Source organism: Drosophila sulfurigaster, chromosome 3 (assembly GCF_023558435.1).
Source record: "Drosophila sulfurigaster albostrigata strain 15112-1811.04 chromosome 3, ASM2355843v2, whole genome shotgun sequence".
Taxonomy (NCBI): domain Eukaryota; kingdom Metazoa; phylum Arthropoda; class Insecta; order Diptera; family Drosophilidae; genus Drosophila; species Drosophila sulfurigaster.
In genome coordinates, this window is record NC_084883.1 from 35512906 (window position 1) to 35527450 (window position 14545).

Sequence of the window (14545 nt, forward strand, 5' to 3'; positions counted from 1 at the left end):
TTCGATCTATTTCCAATAAAAGTGCGATAAAATCTACCAAATTTGTTTGTATACCCAAAAATAATCAAATATACCAAAAGTTATACTTCGTATATCGATATACTACTACATTCAAAATATACTATAGAATACCAAATCATCTGCCTACTTCAAATGTTTTGATTTAAGGTAATTTTATTTAGTTGTAAATAAAACGAAAACCTCTTAAAAAAGTATATTTTATTTTGCTTGTATAAACCAAAAAAATAAAATATTTTACAATGCCAAAAACATAAACATCTTCTATAGAAAATAGAATTTTTAGTTGATCAGATTTAACTAGCCAATCTGTTCTCTACATTAACTTAAATTAGTCTCTAGAGCTATGCCAATGTGGCTCGCTTGGCCACAAAATCCCTGGAGCCCTTCTCCTTGTTCGTAAAGCGTGCGTACCTTTAAAATATAAAAGTAAATTACATTAAATATTTAATCTAATGTTGGTTAATAAGTATTAAAACTTACGTTTTCTTATACTTGGCCACATCGGCAGTGCTCAACGATGGGCGGGTCGTTTGGAAGGATTCGATGAGATGTTTTTGCTTCACTAAAATTTTCTTTGGCAATTTCTGTCGAGTGGAATGTAAAAGACATTTGATTAAATTGCTTGCCTGCTATTATGAATGTATTCGAATGACATGTTTATTAATGAGTATTTTAGGTGTTTTGATTCGATGCTCGATGAAAGTGTCTTGTTAAAGCCATAGACATAGATATAGACTTAATTGCTAATTAATTAAACTTATAGGTATATTGATATCTAAGGGGTGAAGTCTCTCGGAATGTTTCTGTTTCGGAGCCTTCGTCGTCATCGTCTGAGGACGGCGGCGTCTCCAACATTGGCATCGATAGATCCAAATAGGCATCGTTCGGATTACTGCTATACTGCTGCAGTATGCCATCGAAACTCTCGACCAGCTCGGCGAACGTTGGCCTCACTGATGACTCAAAGTTCCAGCACTGTCGCATCACCAAATATATGTTGAGTGTGCACATTGCTGGCTTCTCCATGCGCTGTCCAGTGATTAGATAACTGTACAGTTCCTCTGCTGACATTATATTCGGATAAGGCTGTTCGCCATAGGTCATTATCTCCCATAAGAGCACACCGTAGCTCCAGACATCGGTCTGCGAGTCGTAGAACTTTTCCTGCAGCGATTCAGGTGCCATCCATTTGATGGGCAATCGTCCATTGGTGTTCTTGCGATAGTAATCCGTATCCTGTATATCTCTGGCCAATCCAAAGTCAGCTATTTTCATCACATAGTTGTCACTAACTAGCACATTGCGCGCTGCCAAATCTCGATGAATGCACTAAAAAATGATTCAAATAATAAATAAACTAGTCTTCAAATTTTATTGTCTCGGATCAGAGTTATTTCTCTAGGAATTTTACTCATCTAAATGACTACAAATCTCTAAACTTTTTGTTTTTCAATTCAGTCTGACGATAGTACATTTGAAACTCACATCTGCCTGAAATTTGAATCCCGAAGAATCTTAAGCAAGGGTTGCTGGCAGTTACCAAATTCACATTACTACTACATTTATGTATTTTTTATACAACATTTAGGGAAGTTTTTTTGAACATCATATTTACTATATACATTAAACGCTTTAAGTAATTAATTTTTAGAATGGTTCAGAAAGATCAATTAGGTATAAAAACAAAATGGTTTGAATTTAAGCTGTACCCTTATATATTCACAAAATCTAGAGATTATAATTGGAAAAGTCACTGGAATATACAAGGTTTTTGGCATGATCGGACAATTAAGTTTGGTTGCTTGCCAGGTTAGCAGATAACAAATAACATAAGCAAATTTAAGAATTTTACGATATAGTATTTCAAATTATTATATGCGTAAGAAAAGTTTTGAGAGGGAATAAATTCAATTTATTGAAGTATCTTCCAATTCTGATATGAACATATTGTCTGAACATTTTTTCGCTTTCTTTCATATATTTTTTCGGTTCGCCCTTTACAGTACTTCCACTGCTACTGCTTTAATCTAAATATTTATAAATTACTCTCTCTACTCTTTAGGAATTTGATTCCCACTCTGAATACGACTCAAGAAAGACTACAAGATTCGAATGCTTACCCGTCGCGAAGCTAAATACTCCATGCCACGTGCTATCTGGAAGGCAAACATGATGAGCTCCTTCTCGCCCAGCTGCGGCTGTCGCACCATCGCTCTGTCGTCCAGATAGCCATCGCTGTCGCTGCGTCGCTGCAATGTGCCCGGACGATTTTGCTTGAGAAAATCCTTGAGATTGCCGTGCGGCGCATATTCGACGATGACCCACAGTGGACCATTCTGGCTGCAGCAGCCGAGCAGATTGATGATGTTGATGTGCTTGCCAATCATTTTCATCACCTCCATTTCGCGAACCAAACTGGCCATATCCGCATCCGTGTGCTCCTCCTTCACCATCTTCACGGCGACAATTGTTCCCATTCCATTCGCAGCTGAAGGCGGACTGCGAGGCAATCCATCCGCCTCGGCCATGACGACACGTCCAAAGGCGCCCTCGCCCAAAATAGAGCCAAGTGCCAACTGCTGTCTGGGTATCTCCCAGTTCGAGTCCAGCGGGAACTCGTACTCATTGAAGGCCTGTGCGGGATCCGAAGAACTCCCCGTTGTGGTGTTCGAGAAAGTCGTGCGTTGCTTTTCAATCTTGATGACCGGTATTTGCAGATCACCGCCACACGAGCTGCCCTCGAGGCTGGCGGGTTTGTAGATGATGACCTTCTTGGTCCACTGATGCACCGTTTCGATGCGATGCTTGAGCAGCTTCTCACGACGCAAGCGCCGCAGTATGTACATGATGAAGGCGCTGCCAAGCAGCAAAGTGGAGACTATCATCACAACAGCCACAGTGAAGCCCACGGGATGCGATCGCAGCAATTCGCCAACGTGCAGAAAAGGCAGATGATCGACGACATGCAGATAGAGACTGGCATTGCTGGTGCCCAGATTATTGGAGCTCATGCAGGTGTACCAGCCCTCATCCGCGTGCGTCACATTGCTGAGCACCAGCATCGGATGCTCCTCTGTCGAGTTGGCTGCCATGTCGATCACTGTGAGCTCTTGCTCGGGCAAGGGCAGCGACAACGTTTGATTATTGTTGCCATCCGTGCGATTCTTTGACCGCACACGATACCAGCTAGTTTTCGCTGCCAGATTCGAGACGACATCGCATTTGAGTTTCACCTGCGTGTTGATCAGCGCCGTCTTGTTATCGGGCACTCGGATGATGGGCGAGGCGCGTATTATGTCCGTCACACGCACATTGAACTCGAAGTGAATGCAGCCAAGCGTGTTGCACACTTTGCACATGTACAGCGCCGTGTCCGTTTGAATGGAGTCCTCGATAATGAGACTCCAACGTCGATACTTGAAGGTGCCGAATTGTCGATCCAACGGTCGATAGCCGGTCTGATCTTTGTTGAATGTCCACGTTATGTTGGCCGCGGGATTCGCTTTACTGGGACATGCCAAAACGATCGTTTTGGCCGACACCCCGTGCTGCAGATAGTTCAATTCCTTTTTGAAGACGGGCGCAAATTGAGCGCTACCGCTTTCAATATCATCGCGATCATCATCGGTAATAGTCGCTGCAGTTGTTGTTGTCGTCGTCGTCGTTGTGGACTTTGTTGTGGCCACAGTTGTGCTACGCTCTGTGGTTGTTATTGCTGCCGGTGGCAGTACATCCAAGTAGGCAGCTCCTAAAGTACGTCCGAAGGAATTGCTGGCCAAACAAATGTACCAGCCACCATCGGCAGGCTCCACGCTGCCCAGCTCCAGCAAATCTTTGGGATTACCGAGCATGATATCCACTTCGCGAGTGTCTCCCAGCTGCAGTTGTTGCAACAGCGCCTCAATGTTGCCCGGATGATGCGGTCGCAGCCAAGTGATCTTTGACTTCAACTCAGCTGGTTCCAAGCGGCAATCGAAGCGCGAATGTTCACCCTGCGGCAAACTAATATTTTGCGGATAACCAGGCGTCAATTGCGGCGCCTCCAAGCGTATAGTGTTGCTGTCGGTGCCATTGATGCTGCAATGCCAGTCGCCAGCATCGTTTGGTTGCAGCTGCAACACGTGCAGCGATTGCTTCTCGAATTGCATGCGATTTCCATTGTGATACCAGCTAATGCTGCCACCGAGCGACTCGTTGCCATCGACAATGCTGCATTTCAACTGCACTCCCAATGCATCTGGCGCTTGCTTACTGACACTCAATTCGATGGCCTTAAAGCTGGCCAAATCGGTGTCACTTTGCCGATTGCTGTTGCCAATCCGCAACGTCAGATTAGCCCACTTGACCTGCTCATATTGGCAGGCATAGCGTCCCGATCGCTCGGCCTGTGCTCGCTCCAGCAGCCAATAACTGCCGCGTCGCATTGCACGATTCTCATAGTACCAGATGGCTGTGGATGGCGGGCAGTAGAGTGTTATGTCGAGATCGGCGGGCAGATGACGTTGACCCGCCTGCGTCTGAGTCTGCGTCTGTTGCCTCAGCACATCGATGAGGCAACTGTGCTTCTCCAACTGGCAGTCCAAAGAGTTGCTGTCGCTGCCTCGGCTGATGCTGCCGCTGCTGCTGTGGATGTTGCTGATGATGACGATGACGATGGCACTAAAGATGATCAGCAGATTTTGCATTGTCAAGTGTAGAACGCGTCGTGTTGTTATTACAAATGTGATTGCTGTTTGCTTTGCTCTTGCCAAATGTTGTGTGTTGCCTCTTTTGTTTTTTGTTCTTTTTTGCATTCGTTTTCACATTTTATCTTTCACTACTATTATTACTATTTGTGTGTTATAATTTATGGACTATCAGTTAAGCAATTGCCGTGGCTTTAGCGACTTTTTTGCGTCTTCTTCTTTTCAATATTCGACACAAAAATAAATCTAAAGAAAAGACAAATGGTAGCACTTCAGACGAGTTTGTTCGATTGTGAGATACCCGGTAGGTTTTTGTGTTAAATAAAAGAACACAAGTGTGAGTGAGCTCCTTACAAAGACATGCACATGAAATACTAAAGATATTAAATATTTCAAATTTCAAAAGAATATTCTAATCACAATTTGAATCAAACAGTTGCTTTTAAACTTAAGAAAACAATGTTTAGAATTTAAGCTTCTATTTTAGCAGAGAGCACTTCTCTTTTAGAATTGTGTGCGAATTCTCCTCATTATTCTCAACTAAACGTATTTGCGAATGTTAAAAAAAAGAGGTGTGCAAAAATCTGAACACAACGTGAATTGCATTTTTACCAATCAATTTTCTGTTTAGCAAAATGAGTTGCTTTGACTTTGACTTAAACAGTTCCCAAGAGACGTTTTGTTTTAAGTTCCGAGCCCTTGCCTATGATGCACAAAATAAACAGATACTTCCGTTTGCCTAACGTTATCCCCAAGCCTATTATACCCAACTGCCCAATTGATACCGCGTGCAAAAAAGAGGGGACAAAAAAGAAGAGGTAACCATTATGTGCACTGCCTTTGTAATGAGCTACACACTTGGTTGTTGTCGTTGTTGTCAACGCGATGTATTCGTATAACCCAAGTCCAGTGTCTATATTTGTTTGTCTATATATGCGAGACATCGGGCCACATGCCAAATGCGTTAAATGTCGTCATTTCCATTGATACAACTACAATAAAGCAGCAGCAACTACAAAAACAACAGCTACAGCAACAACTTCGTACAGTTAGAAATTTTTGATGCAATATTAATAATAATCATCGGGTGAATTGTTAAGATCAACATAGGCAACTTTTATGAAGCACAGTGGTACAGATATATAGAATAAACTATTTAAATTCTTACGAAGATGTTGAGAATTGTTTCACTATTATTGATTACCTAATAAAACTTTTATTAATGATATTAATGTTGTGATTATAATACAAGAAACTCTATTAAAATACTTGTAAACATGAAATTAAATTTGTTTAATTTAGACACAAGATTTCATAATATGCAATAGGAAATTGAAGAATAAATAATCATTTTTTCTAATTGCTGTGATGAAAATTTGCATTTTTATTGTTAATATTAATAGCTTTTAATTCCTGAGAAAATCCATTTTAAAATTTGCAATAATCAAGATTTTAATACTTAAATACTGATAATGATTCTAATTAATACATCAATATAAATCGCTGGCAATTAAATATAAAGATCGGTAGCAATTACTGATAAGATTTTCAATAACAATTGCTTAATTAGTGTGTCAACTTGTTGCTTTTATTATAAATAATTGGGAATTAAATGCGAAGTGGAAATATTTAAATATAAATAAAGAGTTACCAAGTCTCAATTTATCATTGCACTATAATATTCCCTTCTATAGAATGTGCATACATTTATATCGCATCAACCTAATATTTTAGAATTTAATATTTTCTTGTAATATTTATATTTCTATCGAGTATATAACTGCAACCAAAATCTTAATTGATCGAAACCTAATATTTTCTCGTAACATTTAAATACATTAATATTGAATAGAAATCCAAGTTCCAAGTTAATCAAAACTCAATATTTTCTCCTAAAGTTTAAGAACATTTAAGAAGTGCTAAGCTGAATTTCTCAAAATTTTATTGTAGAACTTTAGCCTCCTGAACCACTGTGGACTAATGAAAAATATTTTATATTTTTTATGGCAACTGCTATTCCCTGTTGTTGTTGTAAATATTGTTGCGCTTAGTGTTGTTGTAGCAGCATTTGGTTTTGGTAGTTGATGTTGTTTTTGCTGTTGTTGTTATTGCTTTTTTGCCGGTGCTGATTTTTGTTTGATATATGCACACACGTCGCGATATTTAATTTATTCAATTCCTTCGTTGTTTTTTTTTAAGTTTTTTTTTCTACTTTTTTTGTTGCCATCTTGATTGTTGTTGTCGGCAGACAAAACGCGTGTGTTTTGAAGTATGTATTATTATTATTATTTGCAATGTTGTTGTTGGCGTTGTTGGCGCTGCTTTTCTTGTATTGCCAAGTCATTGAAATGATGGCCCAAAATGAAACACTCACAAATGGCTAGAAACGTTTAAGTCTCGCGCCTCAGTCGCAGTATTATTAATTATTAGAAACGATGAACTTTACTTTATTTTTTTTTTTTTTTTTGTTTGCTGTTGTTGTTTTTATTTGATTTGTTTGGCTCGAACATTTGCAAAATTTATCACCTGCTCGCGAATGTAAAATACTTGCGACATTTTTGGAAATGCGAATAACTCTATTAGGAAATTTGTGAAATCATTTAAATTTATTTGTCAGCTGCGTATTCATGAATTGGAATCGAAATGATATATATATACGATATACACGATTACATTCTGCAGTCTGAGCACGCGGCGTGACAAGAGATATATGCGACATTTATGTTAATTTATATTTGCTGCTTATTAGTTTATTTCACTATAACTTTTTTTTGTATAATTTATTCGAGATTTTCATTTGACATTTATGCCTTGAATGAATTTTTTCTGTTGTATTTTACAGTGCTGCAGACATTTTTATGCACTCATTCATTTGGTTTTTATCTGAAATTTTGATTTACATTTCACTTGACTTGAGTTTATTTATTTTCTTAAGCGATCACAAGCCATGTCCACATACACAAATCTTTATTTTTGTTTTGCCCAAAAAAATCACGTTCTTTGTCTTATTGGCACCGCCAAAAAAAAGACCAAAATGTCTTTTGTTTTTTTTGACAGTGTTTTTATTGTGGTTTTCTTTGATTTTTTAATTTTTTGGTCCCTTTGGCAAGCGCCCTTTCTGAACTCTGAGCGCATTTCCGCTTCGTTGGCAAGACTTCAAGACTTGCGGCCCCCGCGTCCCCCTCTTGCGGGGGGAGACAAGTGTTGCCAACTTCCGTTGCAGTTGGCGTTGCGAACCGTACCGTAAATGTCCAGCTTAGTGTGGAGTTTGTATGAACCAACCGATTTGCTTGAATGTGCGCGCACAACTGAAAGTAACGATCGATTCAAAACCGAAACTTTTTAACGACACGACCAACAACGACGACGACGACGATGATCGGCTGACGACGCAACATTACCGACGACATCGTGGAAACGCACACACACACACACACAGATACCAACACATATTCAGGTTTATAGATAGTAACATAAGATACTCGATGGGGGAGTACTTGGTATTTGTTCCATAATATTTATACAAGTTGCGCATAAATCACACACACTCACACACACAATGTTTGCGATCCTTTGCAGCAGCTCCTGCGATTCTCTCTTTTTTTTTACCTGTTTTCCTTTTCCTTTGCGTTTTCGATTTTTCCTTTTATTCTAAGCATGTGTTGTGGATTGTTGAGGATTTACTTTAAAGAGACCCTCTGCATGGTTTCGCTTGCATTCTTTATTATTATCGCGGCCCTTGAGCTGTTTTTGTGCGCCGGCGGCTTTAATTTATGCACAAGAAACAACAACAAAATGTGTCCATAGTTGTTGTTGGTCTACGTGCGCATGCGCGATAATCGCATATCAATAAGGAAATATCCGTTACGTGACTTATATATCTAAAAACCTTACAGCCAACAGTGTGCTGCAGGTTGAAATTTTGTTTCTTTTGCTTGTCTGCAGTGCAGCACCCGCATCAGGCGAAACCTAATCCTGATCCAGATGCCAGTCACGTGCCGCAGAAAACCCCAAAAATAGTAAATAGCTAACATGCACTTGTCCCAGCCCTTGGGAACGGAAGAGCTAACTGGTTGGCTTTAACAAGAACTTTCCACATTTCCGGTCGTCATCGAACAACAGGTTTATACATATACCTTTCTCCCTCTTCACAGTTTTCACACTCACCTCATGTCCGAATTGTGCCAGCGCCTCCTTAACAGCCGCCATGTTTGCCGAGGTCAGAATGCTTTGTATATCGGCGCCTGTATAGTTTTGTGTGCGTCCCGCAAAATAATCAAAGTCCACGCATTCATCCAGATTCAATGTGGAACTCAGTGCCTCAAAGATGCTCACACGAGCCACCGCATCCGGAAGCGGACACTCAACCAAACGATCTATGCGACCCGAACGCAACAACGCTGGATCGAGTAGTTCGGGTCGCGATGTGGCCGCTATAACGGTGACGCCCTGCAGCCCCTCGACGCCATCGAGTTCGGTGAGCAGCTGATTGACCACACGATCTGTCACACCTGTGGAGTCGTGGCCACGCTTTGGTGCCAAGCTGTCAAACTCATCGAAGAAGAGCACACAGGGTTTGGCGCTGCGTGCTCGATTGAACAGATTGCGCACGTTCTCCTCGCTCTGGCCAATATATTTGGCTAGCAGCTCAGGTCCCTTCACCGAGATGATGCGCAGACTCCAACTACTGGCCAGCTGAGACACCAAGAACGTTTTGCCAGTGCCAGGCGGACCATAAAGCAGCACTCCTGCTTGATTGCGCAGCGGCGATGAGTTGAATATTGTTGGATACTGAGAAAAAAAGCGGATTAATTAAGAGCTCAATCAAAGGTGAAGCCCACTCACCATTGAGGGCCACATGAGCACCTCCTCGAGCACAGTGACCACACTTTCGAGGCCAGGCAGCTCCTCGACGCTCATCTCATTCGCAGCGGACTCGGCGCCAGTCTTTTGATTGCTTTGTATGCCCTGCAGGCAATAGGAATTCGTATGCTCCAGCGAGTCAATCAGCTGCTCATTGGTCAGCATCGGCTGAGCTTTGCCTAAAAAGTGAAAGAAAGCGAAGGTTTTGTGAGCTCGACTGTGAATTACTTGCGACTCAATAAATAAATAAATATATATATGAAAAAAACAACTGGTAACTGAAATTGTTCTAGATATAAACCCTATATAATTGCATAATTTTTTTCCTATAAAAGCCCGATTATATTCTGTTTCCGATATCGTCTTTCTCTAATTGCATTAATCTGTTTAAGTAGATAAGTTCAAATTGGGCTGTCGTCCTATTTTGTAATATTATTTCATGTTCACTTGTTCAAATAAAGTATTTAAAATATAATAAAAAATGACTTGTTGAATAACTGATAAACTCATGAAAACCAATCGTAATGAAATTTTTAGAAATCCCATAGAATATAATTATTATTACGTGTACCAAAAGGGACTAAAATAAATGACTGTTGCAATAAGTATTGATATAAAATTTGATAGTTCTAAAGCTTCTACTATTTAAAGGCGACCAACAGCTTTAGGTGAACAGACAATTATAGCGCACTTTATAAGATTGGAGATGACTCCTTCAAGCTGTATCATAAACTTGAAGTTGGCACTAACTTATATCTCCTGCAACTCTATAAATAAAGTTTTTAAATAGCAAAGTGTTAAGTACACTAATTATTTATCGATTCATTTACTTACTGATGCGATATGCATAGAAGATAGCACGCTCCACGAACTGCACGAGATCGCACTTGCGATAGCCCTCGGTTAGATTCGAGAACTTGACCACATCCAAATCCCTGGACGCAATGTGACTACACAGCTCACGCAGGATGGTCTCGCGATCGGTACGCTCCAAGCTGGGTAGTCGGGCAACCGTTTGGAACAGATGGCGACCACGCGGTGCACTCAGACGCTTATTCAGCGTCTGCAGCTCATTGACGGTGGCAATGACAGCAATGGCATTGCTGCTCGTATACTGCATGATCAATTGATGCACTGTATCCGCCATGCGATTGAAGTATTCCCCATCCTGGCTCGACTGTTCGCCAGCAGAATGCGCAAGCACATCCAGATTCTCGAGGACAACGATGGCGGGTGCATGTTGCAGGCAGCTGGTGAAAATGTTGCGTAAATCCTTCTGTATGGATTCCGTTTTGCGTCCCTTGCTGCGCGAGCAGTAGAAGATGTCAAAGTAGCAATAGTCCGGCTGTTGTGACAACTGCTCCAATATGCGTTCCACCAGCACCGTTTTGCCAGTGCCAGCGGCACCTGTGAGCAGCACATTTCCCTGACGCAACACAGAATTCTGTGCGTTAAGACACAGATTCATGCGCAACTCGCTGACCACTTGATCGACAATCTTATCATACTCGGGCAGTCGTATGAGATCCTTGACACTCAGTGGCGTTATTGCAGCTGGTTTTTCCTTGATGATCTCATTAACGGGACGCACTAGATCGGCAGCATAGATTTTCGACTCTTTCAGGAATTGTGCATCCACCACACAATAGCGAAAATGTTCGGGTAAAATGCCCACGGTGACGAGCAGATCATCCTCAAGACGAACCACTTCCTCCTGGTTAAACAACATGGGCGCCTTTTGTGTGCGCTCAATCACAAAACGCTTAAATGCATTCTCCATGATCTTGTAGTGCGTCTTCTTGTGCGCAAACAGCTCGATCTTCTCCACGAAATTAACCACAGTCACCTTGGGACGCAGCACAACACGCTCCAACTCCTTGATGTTCAGCAGCTTCATTAAATTCGCATTCAGCTCAATCGAGGGATGAATGGTGGCCGGCAATTCATCGTTCTCTTCATCCTCATCGCTTACGAGACGCACTCGCACATAGTACTCCTTATCGGAAGATGTCTTCATGCTGTAGAACTGCTCCAGATCCATGAACTCCGGCAAATGCGACTGTCGAATGTAAACATCCGATTCCTGTGCCTTCTCGTGCCACAATCCGCGTATCACACGAAACTCAAACACGCCTGAGCTCTCGCGTCGCAAATCCTTCTTCAAGCGTTGCATATGATCCTGTCGCTTGTTGCGCTGCAGATTACTCTTCACGTTGCTCATTGTTGCGGAGTGTGCAAGCCCTGGAGTCGTCACCAAATCATCACGCACTTGAGCGCTGGTTTTACTACGCGAAAGCTTGGTACTCTCTTCTTCGTTGCCATTGACAATGGAAGTTGCATTGCCATTGGTCAGTCCTTTGTACAGATTGGGAGCCACCACCAGCTCAGTATTGTGATCAATGCGTCCATAACCCATGTGTGGCTTCAAGCGATCTTTAATGCATACAGAATTAGTTGTGGTGCATCAAAATTATTTCACGATATTTACCCACTGTCAGCGCCACTTGCATCGACTTGTTAATCCAAACAAGCAAAATCTGCGACGAGTTCACAATGCGTGTCTGCTCCAGAACGCTGCCAGAGATCTTCTCAGTGCTTAGTTCCTAAATCATAATATTTGATAGATGGTTATATGAATGTATCATTAAAAAAGTGAAATGAAAGGACTGTACATAAAATAGGTCTTTCACTATCTATGAGTGCTTTAACCATCTTGAATTATTTTCTGTTTCTTTTTACTTTTATAGATATTTCTATTAATCTTCCAAATAAAATTAAATATGTACAATAGGTGTAGGTTAAATAATTATATCGTTTCTTCTATAATATTCCATAATATGTTTAACATTAATTTCAATATAAGTCTAAAATTAAAAAAAAAAAAAAACTGAAACAAAAGCCTAAGCAGCTGTGGTTGTTCTTTTTTCCCAATACCATAACTACAAACACAAGAGAAATTAAATAAATAATAAACAAATGCTATCACTAAAAATTCATCATCATTCTAGCCCTGTCTATTATATTTTGATTCAACAATGCCCGAAGTGACACATAATTGGCAAATTATGTGCTCGTGGCATCCAACTAAACTATATATATAGTCGGTTTTAAATTCTTCAACTAAATGTTTTTTTTTATTCTTTTTCTAACAATAAAGATGCGCATAAAATGTATAAACTACACAGACGACAAACTTAATTTCATTTTTTATAATTCTCTTTTGAGGTATATCATATACTATAAAAACACTAGAAAAAAATAGCTATTTTTGATATACAATTCAACATTTGAATTAAGCACACGCGATAACATCATTTTCAACCGCCATTTGCTCACCGCGATTGCCGCATATCGATAGCTTTTTACGATTTAACATGTCCGTTACTTGTAAAATACTCATCGCCGATAGAGAAAACCCCCCGTTGGGGTCAATGGCAATGCCGGCAAAAACTAACGACCGCACATAAATAAACACTTAATGCACGCCCGCGCCAAAAGCTAATCCGATATAAAAAATTATTTTTATCTGGCCGCAGCAGCAGCACATACCTCAACACAAACAAGACACACGCACTCACACACACACATGTAGAGAACTAAACACTCACAATGATCTCCCAATCTTTGGCCGAGACGGGAGTGACGTGAACGCTGCGCAGATTTAGGACGTCAGCGATGAGGGCGCACTTGACCAAGTCATTTTCATGCAGACCTATGGCAAAAGCAAAAGAGAGACAGAGAGAGCAAAGTGCATTTAGCGTATAGAACCGATATTATGGCATTTTGGCAACACATTAGCACATCCGCTAGTTAAGTAACTCACCGAGCTCCTTGGCCGCCCTGGCATTGATCCCAATTTCAGTGTCTTTGATGCCACCGCCGCCCGCCTGCGGTGCCCACGATGCATAGTGCACACGTCCATTGTACTGAAGGCTAAGACAGCCCGTATCCTAAGATTTAGTAATAATAACACCATTCAAATATGCATATGGGAGCTTATCTAATCTTCGCGCCCATTGACCCCTTAGAAGTTGACTTTTGGACACTTACATAGGTGGAGACAACGCCATAATATTGTTCCGGCAGTAGCAGAAAATTGTTTCTAATTGGTCGATAAACCACTTTGAACGTACGTTTAAACATTCTCACTGTAGGCGCGCACTATTTAATAAACAATTTAATACGAACTTTTCGTTTGCGTTAGTCTTTAATTCATTTTTAAACGCAAATTCCAATAGGAGCGAAATTCTTGCAAACAGCTGTGCGACTCTCGCGACTGGACTGAAGCAAACTAGAGATGGTCATTCTGAGATTAACAGCCGATACATACGCATAACAATAGTAGCACGCACTGTTACCGGACTGTAAATATCAAGCAAGTTAGCAGCTCTGCAGAGTCAGCTGATGCTTCTGAAGTAAACAAAACAAACCAAAAAGCGCTCTGAGAATTTAAAAACAAACAAGATTACCTAAAGTTTTGCAGGTAACAACTTGTTTAGTAAATTTTGATATATTTCCTGAGATTAAATTATTAAATTGTTTTTCGAATACAGACCTATGAGGTTGTAGAACTCCAACATCTTAGAGATTCACCACTAATGACAAAATATTATATGGTTAGTGGTTTCTACTTTTTAACATGTATTTAATAGAAAATTTCAATAAACATCAGTTAAGCTACAAATGCAATTTACTAATTCGCAGCTTTAACACATTTATCATAAATTTATTTCATTCAAGTTTCAATGTGGCAATTTGAAGACCTGTTACAATTGAAATGCGCGCCAATTAAAATAACAGTGCAGGGCAAGAGCTCACTATGTAATGAGGTTGGCAGCATTTAGGATTGCAAGTCCCGCAGCAGCATTTGACAACTCTAAGATCCTGCTTATTTTTTAAATTTTAGCGCGCTTAAAAAAAAAACCACTGCATTTTCTTTTGGCTAGTTTATTTGGTTAATAATAATTTATTTAAAA

The 14545-nt window shown here is 40.5% G+C and overlaps 2 protein-coding genes across 3 annotated transcripts; both read right to left on the reverse strand.

Moving 5' to 3' along the window:
- Positions 1 to 206: 206 nt before the first annotated feature.
- LOC133843700 (peroxisomal ATPase PEX1) lies at positions 207 to 13842 on the reverse strand. Of its 2 annotated transcripts, XM_062277350.1 has the most exons (9): positions 13620 to 13840; positions 13393 to 13519; positions 13178 to 13281; positions 12058 to 12172; positions 10404 to 12002; positions 9552 to 9748; positions 8874 to 9497; positions 502 to 605; positions 207 to 432 (listed from the first exon to the last, which is right to left on the reverse strand). In XM_062277350.1, exons 1-9 carry the CDS (start codon positions 13710 to 13712, stop codon positions 363 to 365), a joined length of 3033 nt encoding a protein of 1010 aa, XP_062133334.1. In that variant the 5' UTR covers positions 13713 to 13840; the 3' UTR covers positions 207 to 362. The 2 variants fall into 2 exon arrangements, with proteins under 2 accessions (XP_062133334.1, XP_062133335.1); XM_062277351.1 differs by lacking the exons at positions 207 to 432; positions 502 to 605 and adding an exon at positions 4766 to 4952 and having other exon boundaries at positions 13620 to 13842.
- Positions 601 to 4814, reverse strand: LOC133843699 (fibroblast growth factor receptor homolog 2). Its single transcript, XM_062277349.1, has 2 exons — positions 2142 to 4814; positions 601 to 1350 (listed from the first exon to the last, which is right to left on the reverse strand). The coding sequence occupies exons 1-2, from the start codon at positions 4812 to 4814 to the stop codon at positions 769 to 771; spliced, it is 3255 nt and encodes a 1084-aa protein (XP_062133333.1). The 3' UTR covers positions 601 to 768.
- Positions 13843 to 14545: the final 703 nt, after the last annotated feature.

Excerpts from the sequence above, each read along its gene's own strand:
- LOC133843699 (XM_062277349.1), bottom strand. The coding sequence starts at position 4,814 with ATGCAAAAAAGAACAAAAAACAAAAGAGGCAACACACAACATTTGGCA. Across the intron at positions 1,351-2,141 it reads AGTATTTAGCTTCGCGACGG|TGCATTCATCGAGATTTGGC; the intron begins GTAAGCATTCGA and ends ATCATTTTTTAG.
- LOC133843700 (XM_062277350.1), bottom strand. The coding sequence starts at position 13,712 with ATGTTTAAACGTACGTTCAAAGTGGTTTATCGACCAATTAGAAACAAT. Across the intron at positions 13,282-13,392 it reads CAGGGCGGCCAAGGAGCTCG|GTCTGCATGAAAATGACTTG; the intron begins GTGAGTTACTTA and ends CTTTTGCCATAG. Across the intron at positions 9,498-9,551 it reads TGCTCATGTGGCCCTCAATG|TATCCAACAATATTCAACTC; the intron begins GTGAGTGGGCTT and ends TTTTTTTCTCAG.